The sequence below is a fragment of the Macaca fascicularis genome, chromosome 9 (assembly GCF_037993035.2).
Source record: "Macaca fascicularis isolate 582-1 chromosome 9, T2T-MFA8v1.1".
Lineage (NCBI taxonomy): Eukaryota > Metazoa > Chordata > Mammalia > Primates > Cercopithecidae > Macaca > Macaca fascicularis.
This window is the reverse complement of record NC_088383.1, coordinates 67,020,043-67,039,846: the sequence shown is the minus strand read 5'-3', so window position 1 is coordinate 67,039,846 and position 19,804 is coordinate 67,020,043. Positions and strand designations below refer to the sequence as shown.

General features: G+C 51.2%; 1 protein-coding gene and 1 long non-coding RNA gene across 2 annotated transcripts in view; one reads left to right on the top strand and one right to left on the bottom strand.

The window, feature by feature from the left end:
• The window catches only part of ZCCHC24 (zinc finger CCHC-type containing 24), a 63,352-nt gene extending 54,862 nt beyond the window's left edge, over nucleotides 1-8,490 (bottom strand). Inside the window, exon 1 of the mRNA XM_005565326.4 lies at nucleotides 8,061-8,490. Within this exon, the coding sequence (XP_005565383.1) occupies nucleotides 8,061-8,306 (246 nt within the window). The 5' untranslated portion in view covers nucleotides 8,307-8,490. The remainder of the gene's footprint in view (nucleotides 1-8,060) is intronic.
• Nucleotides 8,491-11,014: 2,524 nt separating this feature from the next.
• LOC135965105 (uncharacterized) lies at nucleotides 11,015-19,258 on the top strand. Its single transcript, XR_010577964.2, has 3 exons — nucleotides 11,015-11,795; nucleotides 13,955-14,028; nucleotides 18,785-19,258. It is a non-coding gene; the product is annotated as an uncharacterized lncRNA (long non-coding RNA).
• The last annotated feature ends 546 nt before the right edge of the window (nucleotides 19,259-19,804 follow it).

Here is a 19,804-nt window from a genome sequence, read left to right as displayed (position 1 = left end):
TTATTTGTAGAGATGAGGTTTCACCATGTTGCACAGGCAGGTCTCAAACTCCTGGGCTCAAGTGATCTGCCTGCCTCGGCCTCCCAAAATGCTGGGATTATAGGCATGAGTCACTGTGCTCAGCCTGTGGTTTACTCTGATCATGTGGTGTGTCATATATTTGACTAAATCCTTTACCTTTCTTAGTCCCTTCATAACTGGCAAGAATACTATTCAAATGGGCATTATTGGCCCCATATTATAGAGCTAGAAACTGAGGTGCAGAGAGGCTGAGCGATTTGTTCAAGGTAACACAGCCAGCACGTGTTGCCCTGTTATATTTCAGCCTCTACATGGTCTCCAAGGCTTGACCTCCCCTATAGGAAGGGGAATCAGAGGAAAACGCCAGGTGCAGACCACTCTCCTTGGCACGGAGGCCCTGCGCCATCATATGCTAAGCCCCTCGGCCCTTGCAAGATGAGGGACCAGTGTCTCTGGGCTGCATGAGGGATGCAGGCCCTGGGGATGGTGGTTCTGCTGCAGAATACAGGGTACAGAGGCAGAGATTTCCAAGGCTGACTCCAGTTCTCCCCAGAGCCTGACCAGCAGGACTTCTTCTCTTTTCTTCCCTCCCTGCAGGACAGTAAGTAGGCACAGTGGGTGAGGGATAGCAGGAGTTAGGGCAGGGGGGTAGAAGCTGCAGAGGGCAGCCCAGAGGGAGAAGAGAGGGCACAGAGACAGGACAAGAGACAGACGGGAGAGGCAGTGACAGCAGGCAGGATGGGGAGCAGCATGTGCTGGGAAGGATATGGCCACAGTGAGACCATGGAGAAGGCAGCGTCTGGGCCAGGCTGCCAGGCAAGGCAGAAGCAAGTGCTGAGTCCTGCTCCCCAGGCCTGAGAAGGCCCCGGAGGAGGAACTCTGATTTGAGTCCCCAGCTCTGTAGGGGTTCCTTTCATCAGCTGAACAACCGCTTTCTTATCCCAAAGCCACCCCTACTCCACCCCACAGACACGCGCACACACACACACGCACCCACACTCCTCTGTTTGGGACAAGAGACCATTCATCTCACCAATGAATCCACCCCTGTCCCAAGGGGATCTGTACTTCCTCCACCTCAGGCATCTATCTGGGGCTGGTCAAACACATACATGTCCGATATACACAGAGGTGGACACCAGCCCATCTCAGGGAGACAAGGAGACAGCCCGTGGGCAAGGTGGGAAGTGAGCCAAAGGGAAAACATGGCCACACCTTGACTGAGGGTCTTCAGCTGTGCTCAGCCCCTGACTCTGTTTGTTTCCCAGGTCTAAAGCTGACCCATGGGCCAGGACAGTGCTGGACTGGCCACGACAGGCACAGCAACCCTTCACCCAGGACCCCAGAGGGCACCACTGCCTCCTGGAGGCCCATTCACCCGGCAAATGTAAAACACAGTTCCCTGGACACAGTCAGTGCTTAGCAAAAGATTCTTATTTAAATCACAAGTCCAGGTTATTTTTGGTGGGGGAGTGGGCAGAGAGAAATAGGGAAAGGACCCAGGAAAGGGGGAACAGACAGTGGCAGCAGGACAAAGCAGAGGAGACCTGAGGAGATCCCTTTCCTCCTTGGTTCTAACAGCTCCAGCCCAGGGTCACCACTCACCTGACAGGTGCTCGCGTTTCACAGCTATACGCCCTCTGCCCAGCTAGTGTGTAAGCACTGGGGACCGGGCTGCCTCTTACTGCTAGAGCATATTCGTTGAATGAAAGCAGAGAGCAAGAATATGAGAATCCCAGGACTGGAAAGTCTAGCATATTTAGCTAGACTGTACTCGGTCTGGAGTACCGATGAGGCTTGCAGTCTCCATTGTAGGGGTCCTTGATCTGTGATCCACTGTGGGCATGAAGGTGTGCACGGTCCCCCTGAAATCACATGCACACATGTGTATATGCATGTGCACGAATGCTTCTGTTCTGTGCATTGTGCTGGCAGCAGAAACTCTAGTTGTCTTCAGAGTCTCAAAGAGGTCCCTAACCAAAAAAGGTCAAGGACCATTCATCAGCATACCCAGGCCTCTGCTGAAACACTTGTAGGGGACAAGATTTCACTATCTCCCAAGTCAGCTCATTCCAATTAATCAAGAAATCAATAAATAGTTTTTTTCTGTGAGACAGAACAAAAGGCAAAGTAGCCCAGGAGAGTACTTACATGCTCACAAGTCTGGAGGTGGAAGGGAGGAGGGGAGGTTACAATTCAAGACACCCACCCATGTAGAAAACATTAACTGAGCAGCTAGCATGTCCTCCGCACTAAGAACCAGATGCCAGGATTACTAAGTAGAAAAGACAAGATTCCTACTCTCAGGGAGCTGACAGTCTAACTACTGAGACAGACACACACATTGCTATTACAGGACAAGACCAATCGTTCAGACATGCTTTACAAAAAATTAGCCAGGAGTGGTGGTGGGTGCCTGTAATCCCAGCTACTAGGGAGGCTGAGGCAGGAGAATCTCTTGAGCCTGGGGGGAAGTGGAGGTTGCAGTGAGCAGAGATCGTGCCACTGCACTCCAGCCTAGGTGACAGAGCCAGATTCAATAAAAAATAAAAATAAATAAAAATAAAATAAAATAAAATAAAAAGACATGCTTTACCAGAGCACCTACAACTCATTTTTCACAGGCTCACAGCAGCTGGAGAGAGATCTGCTCCTGGTGGCAGCCAAGTAAAACCCCTCAGAGAAAGGACATCCATTTGTGTCATAAAGAAGCCAGTTGGAATGTGTCCATGTACAAGGGCAGGGAATGGCATTTTAGGTAGCAGCAATAGCAAGTGCAGGAGCTTAGAGGAGGGAGAGTGCTTGATGTTTTCAGAAACCCCAAGTAGACCCGTATGGCCAGAGGAGGGCTGAATAAAGAATCACATGCCATCACTACCACCACGACACACACACACACACACACACACACAGACACACACACACACACAGACAGACAGACACACACACACACACACACACACACACACACACACAACAGATCGAGGACTTGAGACCTAGGCTGGAGTCCTGGTTCTGCTACTGATTCCCCGAATGCATCATCTTTCTGTAGAAGAGCCTCAGTTTCCCTATCCAAACAATGGGGATGCTGCACACAGGCTAGGATATTGGTGCAGAAGCAGTAGGAAGTACTCAGTGCCCATCTTCTCTGCTTCTCCTAAAGCAGGCCAGCCCTGGACTCATGCCCCCATGCTGGGTTGATGGGGAGTGGCTGGAACAGGGACATGGTAGGAAATCCAGTACCCATGACCAGTATTCAGCAATTCCAGAAAGTTTGGGGATCAGAGACAAAATGTCGGAGGCATTGAGGCTTGATAGGATGCCCCTGTCCAGATGGATTGCTGCCTGCCCTCACTGGGACCCGGAGGCTGATCAAGGGGAGGGCAAACCTGGGGACCAATTGCAGGACGGGTTGCAGAGGCAACCCATAGCTGGAACACAGAATTCTAGATCGAGCTCTCCCACTGACTGGCTAGGTGACTTGCCAGGCCTCTGTGTCCTCTTTTGCAAAAAATGGGAGCTATGAGGAAAGAGAGGCCATGAATAGAGCACCACCCAAGAGCAGGGGACTGTTCCACACGGGCCATCTCCTCCCCAAGCCCTCCTCTGGGTACTGGTGGCATCTGGCTCCCTGCCACTACTACTTACTGATTACTAATGCCGTCTGCTTTCCTCCCTCCCACCTGACTCAGAAGGTCCACGAGGTGTGGTCTTTCCTCTGAGCCCATGCCTGTCCAGTCAACGTAATCTGACAGAGGGAGGGTCAGGTTGCCTCAGCCAACAGCTTCTCAAATGACGGTCCTCCTTGCCTGAGTCACACTTCAGCTTCCTAAGGGTGGCCAAGAGAGCTGGGAGCATCCTCCCAAACTCTGGACTGGAATAGAATGGCCATTGCTCCCAGGCCCTGGGGCTGTCCCCTAAACACACACAGACCACAAAGGCTGCTGGGAACCCACTGGAGATCCTTAAGCCCATTCTCAAACATGGGCACCTCATATCCTCAGGCAGAAATGTGGCTTTGTTCCACACATCCACACTGGTCAGGCAGCCCGTGGGCTTATCTCCACCTGTTGAGGGCACAGGTGACACATCCAAACCCTTGGGAAACTGTCAAGACTGGGGCCTTTTAAAGCAGGACACTATAGCTACTCCTCTAAGGGTTTTAATGGCCATGTCTGTACAGAAGGGCTGGGCCCAGGGAAAGGCCATCTGTTAAGCCTTGTGACACCTTGCTACTGTTCTCAAACCACCAATGGGTAGACCTGAGCAGCAAAGAGGAGGTTCATTGCTACAGAGGCTAATGCTCTAGGAAGAGCTTCCTAAAGGTTGGAACTATTGGAACTATCCAACAATGGAGAGGTCTCCCAGGAATAAGCATCCCTGGGCCTGGAGATATTTGAAAGAACACTGGCAGGTGTCCTAAGCCAAAAATGTTCTCTGCTCAAATAGGTGTGGGAACTGTCACACTGAAGAAAGGTTAACAGGTTTTGCACTGCAGGACTTCTCAGAGCCTTTACTATGCTAGTGGGCATTGTGTGTTTCCAAGGGAAAGGAAGGACACTGTGTCTTCCAAATGTATTTGACCACAAAGTCCTTCCCCCAACATTCACAAAGTAGGGGTCTCTTGACAGTAGGGCCACACCTTCCAGCTACCTCTGTCCCTGGAGAAACGGGGAAAGGGAACAGCTGCCCTAGGAATTCTACCTGAATGGAGTGAGACAGCCACATCTCCCTGGAGGCTGGGGGGTACAGGGACTACCTGGCAGGGGCTCTGGGCAGTCCTCCAAGGGGCCCAAGAGGTCATCTTCACAAGGAGGTAACTCAGCTTTTCCAGAAATGACTCCCATAGTCCCTTTACAACTGTGAATTTAAATTCCAAACAAGCAGGGAAGACCCCATGCAGCCCAGCCCCCACTCTGTCTAAGAACTGCCTTCCTTGGGTACCTGGAAAGAGAGAAGGGGCTCAGCCAAGGGACTTAAGAATCCCTTTCTAAAAGTGTATTGTCGTTGCCATAGATCAGGTTTTTGAAACTGGGTTTCACGGGGCCTAGTTTGTAGACCCAGAAGCCTTTTAAGAAACTGTGCAAGGTGCTTGTGTCCACTTCAGCCTGGCACCCTCACCACAAGCTGGGAAGTCCCCACAAGAATCCAAGTCACCTCCTGGTGCTTGCTCCTGCACCAGGAACTCTGGTGTGAACTCTGCCATCTCTCTCTCTGCTCTCAGGGCCAGTGTGCCACTCAGAACCGTTGGCTTATCTTCAGCTTCCAGAGCCGAGGTTCCAGGGGCACAATGGGCTTCTGTGCCCCCATGTCCTCACCCCCTCCAAATCCCAGCTGCATTCATGGTGTTTTGCTATTGTGGTGAGAGCAGCCTGGGGGTGGTGCAGGAGGGGGTGGGCTCTTGGCACAGGGGCTGGCGCAGACAGGCCGTGGTCAGTGGTCAGCATGCAAGTCACATCCACAGGCACTACCACCGGGCCTGCCAGGCCTCGCACAGAATGGTGATGCTCCTGGACCCCCTGGGTCCCTCCGTAGAGTCCCCTCCGGCCCACACACGACTTGCTTCCTCTCCGACCAGCCCCTTGGTGGCATTGAGGTGGGGGGTATTTTTTCTTGCCTTCTCAGCCAGTTGCTATTTTGGAGCCATATTAGGTCACCAGCTAAGCCCTGGGCGCAGGAAAGGCCTGTCCCCAGGAACACAGCTGAGGCTTTGAGAGGGTTTAGGAGGCAAAGTGGGTGGGTGGGGGGGCGGTGAGGATGAGTGAGCCTGTAGCCAAGAGGGCCTTCCGGAAGTCAGCAGGCACAGCCCTTCATCACCTCCGAGGAAGCCACTGGCCTGTGAGCATCGGAGAAGTCCCTCTTGCCTCCCCAAGCCCTCTCTTGTTTGAACAGGTCTCAAATACTATAGATATACCATCCTGGGGTGTAGCAGAGACTACATTTAACAGATAGGTAAGCTAAGGCTCAGAGGGAGACGGGGTTCCCTGAAGTCGGGTCATGAAAGACTTTTCCACACCACTGCACTATACAGTATAACCTTTTCCTGCTCCTTTCACAGTGTGTGCCTTTATGGGGAAACTGAGGTACGCAGCAATGAAGTGACAGAGGGCAGGTCTCACTGAGCTCCAGTTGGGATCCTGGATACCAGAAATTTTCAAAAAGCAGCACAACATCCTATTCTCATAGGGTACTCTTGATGGCCCCAAACTCCCAGGTCCTTTCAGGGGAGACCCACTGGTGGGGAACAATGCCACCATGGTAGGGAGAGCAGAGGGAGGCTAGAAGAGGTTGACTAGGGGTCCACACTTGATCTGTGGGTCAAGTTCAGCCTTCTCCCAGGGTGAGAAACTCCCTTGGGGCTCCCACAAGCGCCCCCATCAAATCACCCACCATTCATACCCTATGTCTGTTTACTCATCCGTGGCCCCCACTAGCCTGTGGTTGTGAATCCCCAGGGCCTGCCCAGAGCTCAACAAATGTTTGGTAAGAGAACAAACAACTAAAAACACCATGGACCGAAGAAACACCCCACAAACGGTCCTCCAAAGTCACTGGTCACCTGAAGCCAGTTCCCCGAAGAGGCAGAAAAGTCTCTTACAAGAAAGAAAGATCTCCAGCCAAGAACCATTCCTCACTCAGAGGGAATGCTTTACAGTTTACAAAGAGCTTTGGCATACAAATGCTTTTGCCTGGCACCAAAGGGTGCACTTCCAGACTCATCTTCCTCCTCTGCACCCAGCCCCCTCCCACACCTGTTCTACCCACACAGGTCAACACGTCAGCCTGGGTAGTATTGGCCTTAGGCCAGCATTTTATATGTCCATGTCTCCCCTAGTAAATAATGGCAGAGTCGAACTCAAGGGCGACCCTCTGCATCCCTCTCTTATCCCCAGCACACCCTTGCATACATAGGCTTTCCTCCCAACCCATTCAGGACTCTGAGTCTCCTAAAATTCACCGATGTGCCCAGGTCTGGAAGGAAAGTGACCCCCATGTGTGTCCTCCCCCCAACACACCTCTTGCATCTTTGCAGAGAAAGCCCCCACAAGGGGAGGAAGTGAAGGCCACAGATGGGTGTCTGAAATTCCCAAATGAGGCAGAAGTAAATGGAGGGAGAAGAGGAGTCCAGCCCAGGGAAAGGAGTGGTATCTGGGCAGGCCCTGGAGACTCTTCAAAAAGGGCTGGGAGGTGGTGGCGATCTGTGTATTTATCTTGCTGGCAAAGAGGCGCTGCCCAGTCAACTTTGTAACTGAATCTACCAAACAGGCAGACTTTGCAACACAGCCGGCCCAGGTTTCTGCAGAAGGCGCTGGGCAGCTGGAACCTCTCTCCCTTTCTAGCCCCCCTCCCAAGAGCTCAAGAGGATTTCCCTTTCATTTCCTTCCAGGCTGGGAGGGCTAGGGACAGCGCAGTCTGTGGGGTCAAGCCCTCAGAAACCACTTCCTATGTGGCTGGGGGAGGGCGAGCAGCTGGAGGACTTATCTGGGGTCCCCGAGTGAGAACAACAGGAGAAGCCCTCTGGGCAGTCACTGCTCTCCAGGGTGCCTTTCGGGTCGGGAAAAGCAGAGGTCGGAGCAAAGATTTTAGGCCCTTCCAGAGGAGCCCTGAGCAGAATCTGCACTCTCGGTCCCAGCCCGCGGTGGCCAGGACAAGGATAGGGTTGGGCGTGAGAAGGACACTTGGAAGGGGCTCCCCGCCCAGGCCGCACCCCAGCTGTCTGGAGAAAATCCGGAGACAACCCCTCCTCAACTCCCTCCCCCAACCCCTTTGGAGTAGGGCTGCCCTGGCAGGGAGAGGGGGCGGGAGAGCCCCGCCCCGGCCTGCGTTGCTCCAGCCCAGGCTCAGCCGGGAGGTGACGCGCTCCCGGCACCCCGGGGACTTCGGGCAGCGAGTTTGGCAGAGTTGAACGAAGCCAAGCCAAGCCGGGCCGGGCAATGCGGAGCCAGGCCGCGCCAGGCCAGGAAGAGCGGGTCAGACAGGGAACGGCCCGCCACAGTGGGGCGGTGGGGCGGTGGGCGGGGGCGCGCGGGGGCACCCACCTCTCCGCGCTGCAGCTGGAAGAAGCTGTTGAGATAGCTGGAGTGCAGGGGCGAGCCCAGCTGCTCCGGGCGGCCCTTGCCGAAGGCCAGCTCCGGGGGCGCGGCGCCGGCGGTCGGTTCGGGCCGGAAGGCATCGAAGGCGCTAGCCTGGTGCGTGTCCTGCAGCGACAGGTAGACCCAGTTGAGCAGCTGGGCAGGCTGGTACACCGAGGCGGCGCTCGTGTCGATGGCCGACAGCAGGCTCATTTTGCGGCGGCAGTGCCGGCCCCTCCCCGGCCGCCCGCTCGCGGCCCCCCTCCGCAGCGGAGGGGCGGGCACCGGGGAGCCTGCGCCCACTGCCCGCCTCCCTAACCCCGACGGCGATCGCCCCGCGCCCTGCGCCCCGCGCGCTGCCCGCAGCCGCTGCAGCCACCGCCACCTCCCCCCGACTGCAGCCCCGGCGCGCGCGGGCGGTGGAAGGAGGCTGCGAAAGTTGGGCAGGAAACTTTTGGCCCCGCCCCCTCCGCCCCGCCCACTGCGTCCCGCCCGGCCCGGCGACCCGCTATCTGCCTTGCTGCTAACCCCTCCAGCGGCGGCTCCAGGGGTGGGGTCCACGATGCCCCGCCCACTCCCAGCCCCGCCTGGCACCGTCCTCTCCTTGCATTGGCTGTCACGTTGAATATGAACCGTCAGGGGCGGGGGGAGAGGGGAATGAGGCTCATCTGCATATGCAGCACCGACGGAGCCCGCCCATGCGAGGCCCCGCCCAAGCCCCACCTCGCCCCAGCCCGGCCAACCCAGCTCCCAGAGCTGCCGGGAGCTCGGTGCAGCCCTGGCCTAATCAATCTCGTCTCATTCTGTCGTCAGCTCTCTTGCTTCGTTCTTTCCAAATCCTCCGCAATTGTTTAATTTTCACTCACTTTTCCTTTCCTATTTTCCCTCCTTTCTTATACTCCCTCTTTCTCTCTTCGATTAGTGTCTCCCGTGTCCGTCGTCTATGTGGCGCGCTCCGTGTGTGTGTGTGTGTGTGTGTGTGTGTGTGTTGTGTATGTTCTTCTCTTTCACTCTTTCTTGTCTCCTCTCTTCTATTTCCGTCTGGTCTGATGTTTCTCCCTGTCTCTCCCGCTCCTCTCTCAGACGCGCGTACACAGATACACACACTTCTAACTCCCTCCTCTCGCTATCACCATCGGACCCTCCCCCTCCGACTTAATTCCTTCCATCTGCAGAATCACTTTGCGGGCCGGCTGCGCCAAGGGGGGCCAGGGTTCCTGCCCCAGGAAAGACTCCCCGGCCCCTCCCCCTCTCCCTTCTCCTATTTCTGCTCTGGGCCCGCCTCGCTTCTCGCCCCTCTCCTCCGCCCCGGCTCCAGCCCCAGCCCCAGCCCGCACCGGTGCCTTGGCGAGTCGCCAGGACCCCAGCCTGGGCCGGGGGAGCTCGGGAAAGCGGCTGTCACCCATCTTCCTGGGACAACTCAGCTAGTCCAAGACTGCCTGAAGGGAGCCCTGTCCCCGCCTCCGCCGGACGCCCCAAGAAGTCCCAGGGCCTTCACCGTCTCTTTCTCCGGGTGGTCTTTGCTGCGCCAGCACCTGGGACCTAGCCCAGAGGAACTCACCGCCTGGCTGGGACCGAGTCATCTCTCCCACCTTCAGTCTGGCTCTGGAGCCATTCCGCCCAGCGTTGGAGTGCCAGCTCGGCCACCGCCCAGCGGAATGACCTCTGCGTGACGCCTAACCTCTGCGAGCAAGCCTGTTTTCTCCTCTGTAAAATGGGAGCAGTCATCCTCCCGCCGCCGGGGACGTTTGTGTGCTTCCCAGCTTGGGCTTGGTAAGCGGAAGATATTTCGTAAAGGACAGCTCTTCCCTGCCACCCACTCCACGAGTTACTCCCATCACCTGCAGGTGTACCTAACCACATCTATGGACGCTTGCACCAGAAAGGCCTTCAGGGATGACCAAATGCCGCCCGTTTTCACCAACCAAGAGGCCCTTGGATCTCAGATCTCCATCTTGTCTATTAATTTGCAGTTATTAATACAAACGACAGCACATATATCAATTATATCTTAATATTTTCATTCATCAAGAACACATCTATACAGTACCCTTTATATTTTTAAGCAGTATTTAACCTATTTGTTTAAAGAGTAGGTACACGGTTGTTGCAAATAAATGTGATAACCACTTATTCTTAGAACTATTTGGGGCTGGGCATGGTGGCTCACCTGTAATCCCAGCACTTTGGGAGGCCAAAGCAGACAGACTGCTTGAACCCAGGAGTTCCAGACCAGCCCTGGCAACATGGCAAAACTTCATCTCTACAAAAAAATGCAAAAATTAACTGGGCGTGGTGGTGCATGCCTGTGGTTCCAGTTATTCAGGAGGCTGAGGTGGGAGGATCACTTGAGCCCAGGAGGTCAAAGCTGCAGTGAGTCGAGACCATGCCACTGCACTCCAGCCTGGGCAAGAGAGTGAAACTTTGTCCCCGCCACCACACCAAAAGAAATAGTTGGGATTATCTCTGGAACTCTGCTGCTGTCTTTGAGATTCCAAGGGTGGAGGCAGGATTTCAAACCACTGATGAAGACCTTCCCTAGATTTTATAAAGAAAACTGCTGTTCAGGTAGGGGACATAACTAGGAATCTGACACCTGCTTAGAGAAACCTCTGGTCCTTCCCTGTGTCCTTCGGAGTGATTTGATGCCAAGAAGGTGTTTATCATACCTGGTGACCACACTGATGGCCTCTGCCTCTTTCTCCCCAACATAGTTTCTACCCAGAGCCTGGAGCATAGATAGTAAATAATCAGGAAATAGTTGCTGGGTTGATGATTGGATGAATAGGTGGAGAGATGGATGGATGGATGGATGGATGGATGGATGGATGGATGGATGGACGGATGTCCAGATTTTGCTCCTCTTTGAAGCCTGAGTGGCTTCTTTGGTTTTGTCCTTTTCTCCCTCTCCTTGACCACAGGACATCTGCTCAACATGTGGGCTCTGTACCCAGTAGGTGATTAATAAATATGAGCATCCTATAGGCAGCTTGCCTGGATGGCAACTGATTGACGTAAGGTCAGCCCTCAGCCAGCTGCTGGGAATGCATGCTCCAGGATCCCCTGTGACAACGTGTACTGTGGGAGACGGTAATAGGTGAGAGTGACCAGATGAGTATCAGAGGACTAGGTACCAGGCCAGAAGACCGGGCTATGCCCAAACTCCGCACCTTCTTGCCCTATCATGTGCACACTAAGGAACTCTGCGTTTAAAATGTCAGAGGTTCCAAGCCCTCAATTTACAGAGGAGGAGGTACCATGGCCCAGAGAAGGAAAAGAACCATCCCAGGGTCACTCAGTAAACCTGATAACTACACTACCTGCTCCTAACCCACTACTACCTCCCAGCTCTCTCTTCGTTGATCCCAGTGTGGCAGCATTCAGATGTGACAGCTCTGGCCCCATATACCGTCCTCAGACTGGAAGGCAGGAGGGAGCACCCAGGTAAGGCTCGCATCCCTGTCCCCTTCCCTGTCCAGAGGCTCCAGCCATCCCACAGTCTCCAGAATGGGTCAGTGGAATGAACACAGGATTTGGAGGAAAGAAACCTGGCCCAGTGACCTTGGGTAGGCCCGCCCTCTCTGTTAACTTCAGTTTTTCCAGGTATCAAATGGGAATGTTGATCCCATCCTTACCAACTTCTACAGTGACTGATGGGATCCAAAGAGGATACAAACAGGAAGGAGCTTTGCTGTTCCCTGAGTGAGTAGACAGTCATGCGTGAGGGGAGGGTGACATTGATACTTTCAATAACAGTAATATTCATTTTATCTGGAGAAATGCGGGCAGGAGGGGACAAGTAGGAAAAAGTATGCTCCTAAAGTTGCCCAGGTAACAGGTCTGATAAGTGTTTGGTGGAGTGTCAGACCAAGACCTTTGAGCTCAGAGAAGCAGGAGAAACCTGGGCAAGAAGAGGAAGCAGTTGGCCTTTATGAGGGAGTCAGCCTTCAAATTGGGCCCAGGAGGCAAGCAGAGATGGGCAGGGGAAGAAGATGGGGCTTCACAATCCTGTGCAAATTGATGCTTCTTATTTCTGTAAAAAATACCCCATGATGATTTATCATGCAAACGAACCCCTAACCCTCTTCAACCCACCCACACTCCATGTGCCAGGAATAAATAGCAAAGCACAGACTGACAAAGCTAAGATTTGCTTCTCCTCTAGGCCAGGGCTGGGCATTGGGTTCCTTTGGACTGTGTGTTGACACAGAAGGTGTCAGTTTACAGCAGAGATGGCAAAATGGCAAATACTGTCCTTACAGGCACCACTGCCCCATCCCCCACCCAGGACAGACCTCACTGAGTGCAGATCCCCTTCCCAGGCAAGACGTCAGGTTCCTACTCAATACGGCACCCCACGTCGCCTCTAATGAGACACTGGAATTGGCCCTGAAGACGCAAATTATTTGCCATGTTGACTTTATATCCACTCTCCCAGGCCAGTGTCTAACCCCTATGGTGACTGTGCAGAATTACTAGGCTGGTGCAAAAGTAATTGCTCTTTTTACCATAGAACCAACCCAGTGGGTTGAAATCCAGGTTTCAAGGCACCTTTACACACACACACACACACACACACACACACTCTCTCTCTCTCTCTCTCTCTCAAGGCACCTTTACATACACACACACACATACACACACACACACAGAGTGCCTCCTCCTTCCATGGATGCAGCCCTGCTGTTTGCACTAACCAGATTTCAGCCCCCACTAGCCCCTGACCTCTTTGTGCAGTGCACAGATGACAAAACCATAAGGGCAACTTGACCACTCCAGGCCCCACCCACAGGCTCTTTAGTAGCCTTTAAGATTATTTTGAGCAGCAAAGGGTGGGTAGGTCCTTGAACCTTAAACTCAGCCTACCACTCCTTGCAAGTTTCGAGTTGTGGAAAGTGCCTGGAGCTTTGGAGACTGTCACTTCCTGGGCTATGTGACACTGACAAGTTGAGTCTCCTCCCCTGGACCATTTCCTTGTGTATAAAATCTTCCCACTGCTGCTGGAATCCCAGATGACACGGGGAGGCAGGAGACACTTTGAGGGCCCTGGCCTCTGGAAGCCCTGAGAGAGTGCTTGCTTGGTTTCATGGCGGACAGTATGACATGGGCCTGAGGGGTCCCAGCCTGGGTGTCAGGGGCCTAGGGTTTGTGTGTGGTCTGGGAAAACTGGCAGAACATCCCGGACCTCTGGTTCCTAGAAGTTCGGAGCAGGCCTAGTGGGCTTCCTGCTCCCTAAGGAACCATCCTCTGAAAAGTGGTGTCTAGTGTCACATAGGAGCTGTGGGCAGCAATCACACACTAGTCACCTGTTATTCATGGAGAATACATTCCAAGACTCCCAGTGGATGCCTGAAATCGCAGGTAGTTCTGAAACACACACACACGTGCGTGCACACGCATGCACACAATGTTTTGTCCTATACGTACATATATACATACCCATGATAAAATTGAAATTATAAATTGGTACATTAAGAAATTAACAGGTTGGGTGTGGTGGCTCATGACTGTAATCCCAGCACTTTGGAAGGCCAGGAAGATCACTTGAGGCCTGTAGTTCAACACCAGCCTGGTAACATGGTGAAACCACCGTCTCTACAAAAAATACAAAAAAGTAGCCAGGCATTGTGTTGTGCACCTATAGTCCCAGCTACTCGGAAGGCTGAGGTGGGAGGATCTCTTGAGCCTGGGAGGAGGAGGTTGCGGCGAGTTGAGATTGCCCCACTGTGCTCTGGCCTGGGTGGCAGAATGAGACTCCATCTAAAAAAAAGTCGGGGCAGAGATTAACAATAATAAACTGAACAATTATAATAATATACTGTAATAAAAGTTACATGAACGTGTTCTGTCTTTCTCTAAAGGTTTTATTGTACTCTATCACCCTTCTTGTGATGATGTGAGATGTTAAAGTGCCTGCTTGATGAGGTGAAGTGAGGTGAGTGACATGGTCATTATGTCGTTGCATTAGGCCGCTCTTGACCTTCTGATTACATGTCAGAATGAGGCTCATCTGCTTCTGGTGATCTTGGACCACTGAGCTCTGTCAAGGTCAATGACTGGATGTCAGGAGCAGACGATATCTATAAGCAGGCAGCGTCCACAGCATGGATCACTGGACAAAGGGATGATTCATGTCCAGGGTAGAACAGTACAAAATTGTATCACATACTCAGAATGGCATGTAATTTCAAACTCTTGAATTGTATATTTCTGGAATTTTCCATTTAACATTTTTGGACCGTAGTTGACTGCAGGGAACTGAAACCATGGAAAGCAAAACTACAGATAAGGGGGAACTACTGTACATTTTATCGGTGGCCTCTTAGCAATGCTCAACCTGTGGAGAGAACACAGGCCTCCAGGGCGGACTGGTCACTCCACATAATGCCTAGTGGGTCGCAGCCAGTGATCAAAATGTGAGCTTGTCCTCTTGTGGGTGACAAGGAGAATGGCTCTGGAATTTCTATGTATTTAGTTAGTGAGACATCTGTTTGGGAGATGGGGAATAAGGCACTCGCGGTAAAGTTGAGTGTGCAGAGTTCTTTACCTTATTCTGAGAAAAACTTTGTTTACATCAAAGAATAGAAGGAAAGTTGGCTAACGGAGACTTTGGGAAGGCTGAAACTGCCACTCCAGTCACCCCTTGGCCTTCCTTGCCTATTTGGAACCTTTCCATGGTGGCCCACTGGATAAAATCCAAACGCCTACTGGGCACAACATTCATGGCCTTTCAGCATCTAACTCCTAATCACCCTTCTATCCTAATAGCAGGTACAACCTACCCCCATAACCCTTACACCACGTGTACCCCACCTTCAGCAAAATGAAATAACTGGCCTTTAATGCATGCGAGGCTTTCCTTGCCTTCATGCCTTTGCACATACTGTTCCCCTACTGGGAAGAGCCCCCTCTTTTAGTCTTCCTAGCAGTCTCCTCTCACATTTAGAGACCCAGCTGAAAAACTGACTTTCTGAAAGAAGCCTTTTGTGATCACAACCTCCTCCCCTATCACACACACCCATTAGATATTCTCTCTTTTATCTTTGACTATGGGGCATTCACACAACATGATGACATTTGAAAAACGGTCAGTCCTCTCTTACCCTCCATTCCCACCAGGACTCACCCCCGAACTATGAGCTTTTTAAGGAGTGATAAGCTCCTTGGCCTAACCCAGCGCTGGATCAGAGCAGGCCCTCTGTTTACTTAAGGAATGAATGAATAAACTCAGAAAGCCTTTGTGGTTTGTAGACTCAGAAACAGGAGATTGTCGAATCTGGGCTGGAACATCCCGGAGACTCTGAGGATTACAGACACGCAGGGAGCTCAGACAGGGAGGGTCAGTGTTCCCTGAGCATGCACGTCCTCCTCCCTTCTCACTCAGCATCCCTTGTAGTGGGGTGGGGGTTGTGCGTTCTCAGCAGGAAGGTGAGTAGGAACTGCGTGTCTCTTGGGAGTCAACAAGAGTAGATGTGGGTTCTCCACATTTTCTCTCTCCCCTCCATGGGGTGAAAGACTCTAAGACAGAAGAGGCCAGATCTCTAAATCAGTGTTGTAGGTGAGCTGACCAGGGTGGCCTCCCAGACTGCGATGTGTACAGCCCCTGAGATGGAGAGGCTTGTCTGTTACTGCAGCAGGGCCTACTCTAGCTCAGCTAATAGAGGAACTCAAAGATGACCTGATCCCCAAACCTAATTTTACTGATGTGAAAACTGAGGCCTGGAAGGGGAAAGCACATGACTTCTGGTTCTGTGATTTTCAGTTGTCCCCCTGAAAACCGGATAGTGGCACCAGCCAAGTCTGATTCTCAATGCTAGCCTTCTTCCTCCCCCCAGCCCAGGGGCACAGAAGGGAGTTAACCATAATCCTTGCTTCATAATATTATGTTTTATTTAATTGTTTGCTTATAGTCCCTGTACAAACCAGCCACCATAAAAATGAGAACCCTGACAATAACTTATGTCTACATATGAGATCTATCCCTAGCCCATCTCCTAGGTTCCCCCAAACTGACATAATCACCATCTGGAATCACTCCCTTGCTTTCATATTTATTTAATTGTATCTAATCTGTATGCATTCTAAAAACAGATATTTTTGATTTGTTGTTTACCTTTCTTAAAAAAGTATCATGCTGTATAAAATCTTTATGATTGACTTATTTCACTTAATATTGTACTGCTATTTTTTTTTTTTTTTGAGACAGAGTCTCGCTCTGTTGCCCAGGCTGGAGTGCAGTGGCCAGATCTCGGCTCACTGCAAGCTCCGCCTCCCAGGTTTACGCCATTCTCCTGCCTCAGCCTCCCGAGTAGCTGGGACTACAGGCGCCTACCACCTTGCCCGGCTAGTTTTTTTGTATTTTTTAGTAGAGACGGGGTTTCACTGTGTTAGCCAGCATGGTCTCAATCTCCTGACCTCATGATCCGCCCGTCTCGGCCTCCCAAAGTGCTGGAATTACAGGCTTGAGCCACTGCGCCTGGCCTTTTTTTTTTTTTAAGTAGAGACAGCATCTTGCCCAGGCTGGAGTGCAGGGGCTATTCACAAGTGCAATAATAGTGCACTATAGTCTTGGACTCCTGGCCTCAAGCAATCCTACCTGTTTCCTAAGTAGCTGGGACTATAGGTATGTACTCCCATGCCTGGCCATACTATTACATTTTAGTCACATTGAGGTATGCCACTGTAATTCATTCATTCGTTCATTTAGATTTAGATTCCTATATCTCATCCATTGTGTGACTCAGCCACAGTTTATTCAACTATTCTCCTGTTGATGGTTCTTGCAACTGTGAACACTGCTGCTCTGACTCTTCCTGACCTACATTTGCAACAATATCTGTTCAGTGTATGTGCCACATTGTAGAATATATGCATATTCACCTTTCCAAGATACTACTAATGTTCTCTAGTAATGCATAAGAAATCCTATAGGTTCACACCCTCTGCAACACTTGATCTCCCACTTTTTTTTTTTTTTTTTTGAGACGGAGTCTCGCTCTGCCGCCCAGGCTGGAGTGCAGTGGCCGGATCTCAGCTCACTGCAAGCTCCGCCTCCCGGGTTTAAGCCATTCTCCTGCCTCAGCCTCCTGAGTAGCTGGGATTACAGGCGCCCGCCACCTCGCCCGGCTAGTTTTTTTTTTGTATTTTTTAGTAGAGACGGGGTTTCACTGTGTCAGCCAGGATGGTCTCGATCTCCTGACCTCGTGATCCGCCCGTCTCGGCCTCCCAAAGTGCTGGGATTACAGGCTTGAGCCACCGCGCCCGGCCTCGATCTCCCACTTTTTAAATTTATGAAATGTGTGTACAGTTGGTTCTTTTGCCATTTTAACAGGCTCCATGACCTCCCTGGACCTCAGTTTCCAAATCTGCTGATGGAGGATGATGTTTTCAGTGCCTACACAGCTCCCAAAGTGAAGATGATATGGAAACTGGGTGGTGTCCAGGCCGGTCACACAGAGCCAAGAAGGAGGAATGCTTGCCCTGCTTCTGCCATGGTCTTCATAGTGAGAGACAGGCAGCTATGCCCCTGAATTCTCCAGGACCTGCCAAGTTGGGCCATTTCAGAGAGGAGAAACTGAGACTCAGAGCTATGTAATCAGCATGCTGGAGCACAGAAAGCAGAGACAGGCAGAAGGCAAGAGTTCAGAGCTGGGAAAGGAATCCTGGCCCACCCAGATTGGCAAAGCCATTGCAAACCCATGGTTCTGGGTTTTTCCTGTTGGCTTACGAAGTGATATCAAGGCAGGGGCATTGTTTTCCCTGGTCTCTGCCATTGATAAGACAGAGAAAAACAGCTCCCACGATAACATTGATGCTGCCAGCCCTTCCTGCCACTGGCTTTCCTGGTTGGAGTCCTCTCCTATGCTTCTTCCTCTCTCTCCTTCCGGACTGAGATTCAAGCCGAGATGCCTTGTGGGGCCAAGGAGCCAGCGGTGAGATTCCCTCCTTCAGTTGCTTCAGCAGGCACATAGCTCTTTCTGATCTTGGACAAAGCCCAAAAGGCTCTGAGGCAGTGGTGTGCTGGGGCAGGCTCATACTGACTCACTAGAGCCAATTGCTAAATTTCGGGGAATCTTGTAAGCCAATTGTTAAACACAGTCATTATTAAAAATTAGATGATGGCCGGGCGCGGTGGCTCAAGCCTGTAATCCCAGAACTTTGGGAGGCCGAGACGGGTGGATCATGAGGTCAGGAGATCAAGACCATCCCGGCTAAGACGGTGAAACCCCGTCTCTACTAAAAAATACAAAAAACTAGCCTGGCGAGGTGGCGGGCGCCTGTAGTCCCAGCTACTCGGGAGGCTGAGGCAGGAGAATGGCATGAACCTGGGAGGCGGAGCTTTCAGTGAGCCAAGATCTGGCCACTGCACTCCAGCCTGGGCGACAGACCAAGACTTCATCTCAAAAAAAAAAAAAAAAGAAAAAAAAAATTAGATGATATGAGATTGCAAATAAACAATTTACATTTTTTAAAAAGTAATAAACACTCGTAACTCATCATGCCCTATTTACTTTATTGCATTTTACTGTTAACTATCTTCTGGAGGTAATTTACATATTGTATTTACATGGTGGAAATACCATATACTTGTGTACTATTGTTCATCTTTTCTCAATTTGCATTTGAAACTGGTAGTTTTTATGCCACAGAAATCAGTGAACACTGCAAATCAAGGGTGTTTTATTTTTTAGAGAGCTGGTGGTTACGGATTTACCAAGACACTACTGCTGCAGGTACTTTCCTTGAGATCCCCCTCTGAGGACCCTGTGGTCCCAAGGCCACACAGAGATTTGCAGATAGGGAGTACCAGGATGACAGCCCACATCTTCAGAGGCCTCCACCACAATGCACACTTGTCCTTTGAGGCACTTTGCTGCCATGAATCTGTGTTACAGACAGGCTGGATATGCCGAACACTGTTTCCATTTCTTTCTCTATTTTAAAATATATTATTTAACAATGACTGTATATGATCACTGACAAACATTTAAACCACCTGTATCCCATCAGTGAGAACCTGTGTTAATTTTGTAATATACATAATCTTGTCTTTTATCAATGCATAGACACATTTTTAACTTTTACTGTAAAAACAGATCAGAAGCTGCTGTTTCTGATTTGAATCCTGCTTTTGTGTTTCAACTCTGCAATATAATGTGAACATCTTTCCAAGTCAAAATTCATTTTAAAAAAAAAAGATTCATCCTACTCCAAGAGATTGAGTACCTCTTTCCCTGATAGGGCAATGTCATTTTGTCATCAGGCAGACTTGGTTCACATCTCAGCTCATATAGTTGCTGTGCGACTGAAGACAAGGAAAGTAACCTTCTGTGCTTCTTCTGTAAAACATAGACAACGATAGCACCTATTTCATAGCATTATCCTGAGAAGTAAATGTACATGTGTAGTGCTTTTAACACTGCCTGGTACAGAGTAAGCCCTGAGTAGATGTTAACTAAGTTTTCCGTTTTCCTTAACATTTTCACTGTGGGGTCTTTCTCTACCTCCTATGTACTTCTCTCCAGCTGACTCTAAGACTAGAGCAGGAACAATGAAAATGGGTGAGATTGCATTGAAATGGACACAGCCCAAACAGAACTCTCAATTACCTGCAAATCTGCTCCTTTCCCCAGGCAAATCCATGTCAGTAATCAACACTGCTGTTCCCCCCAGCGACCCAAACCAAAAATGAAGTCATCACTAATTCCTCC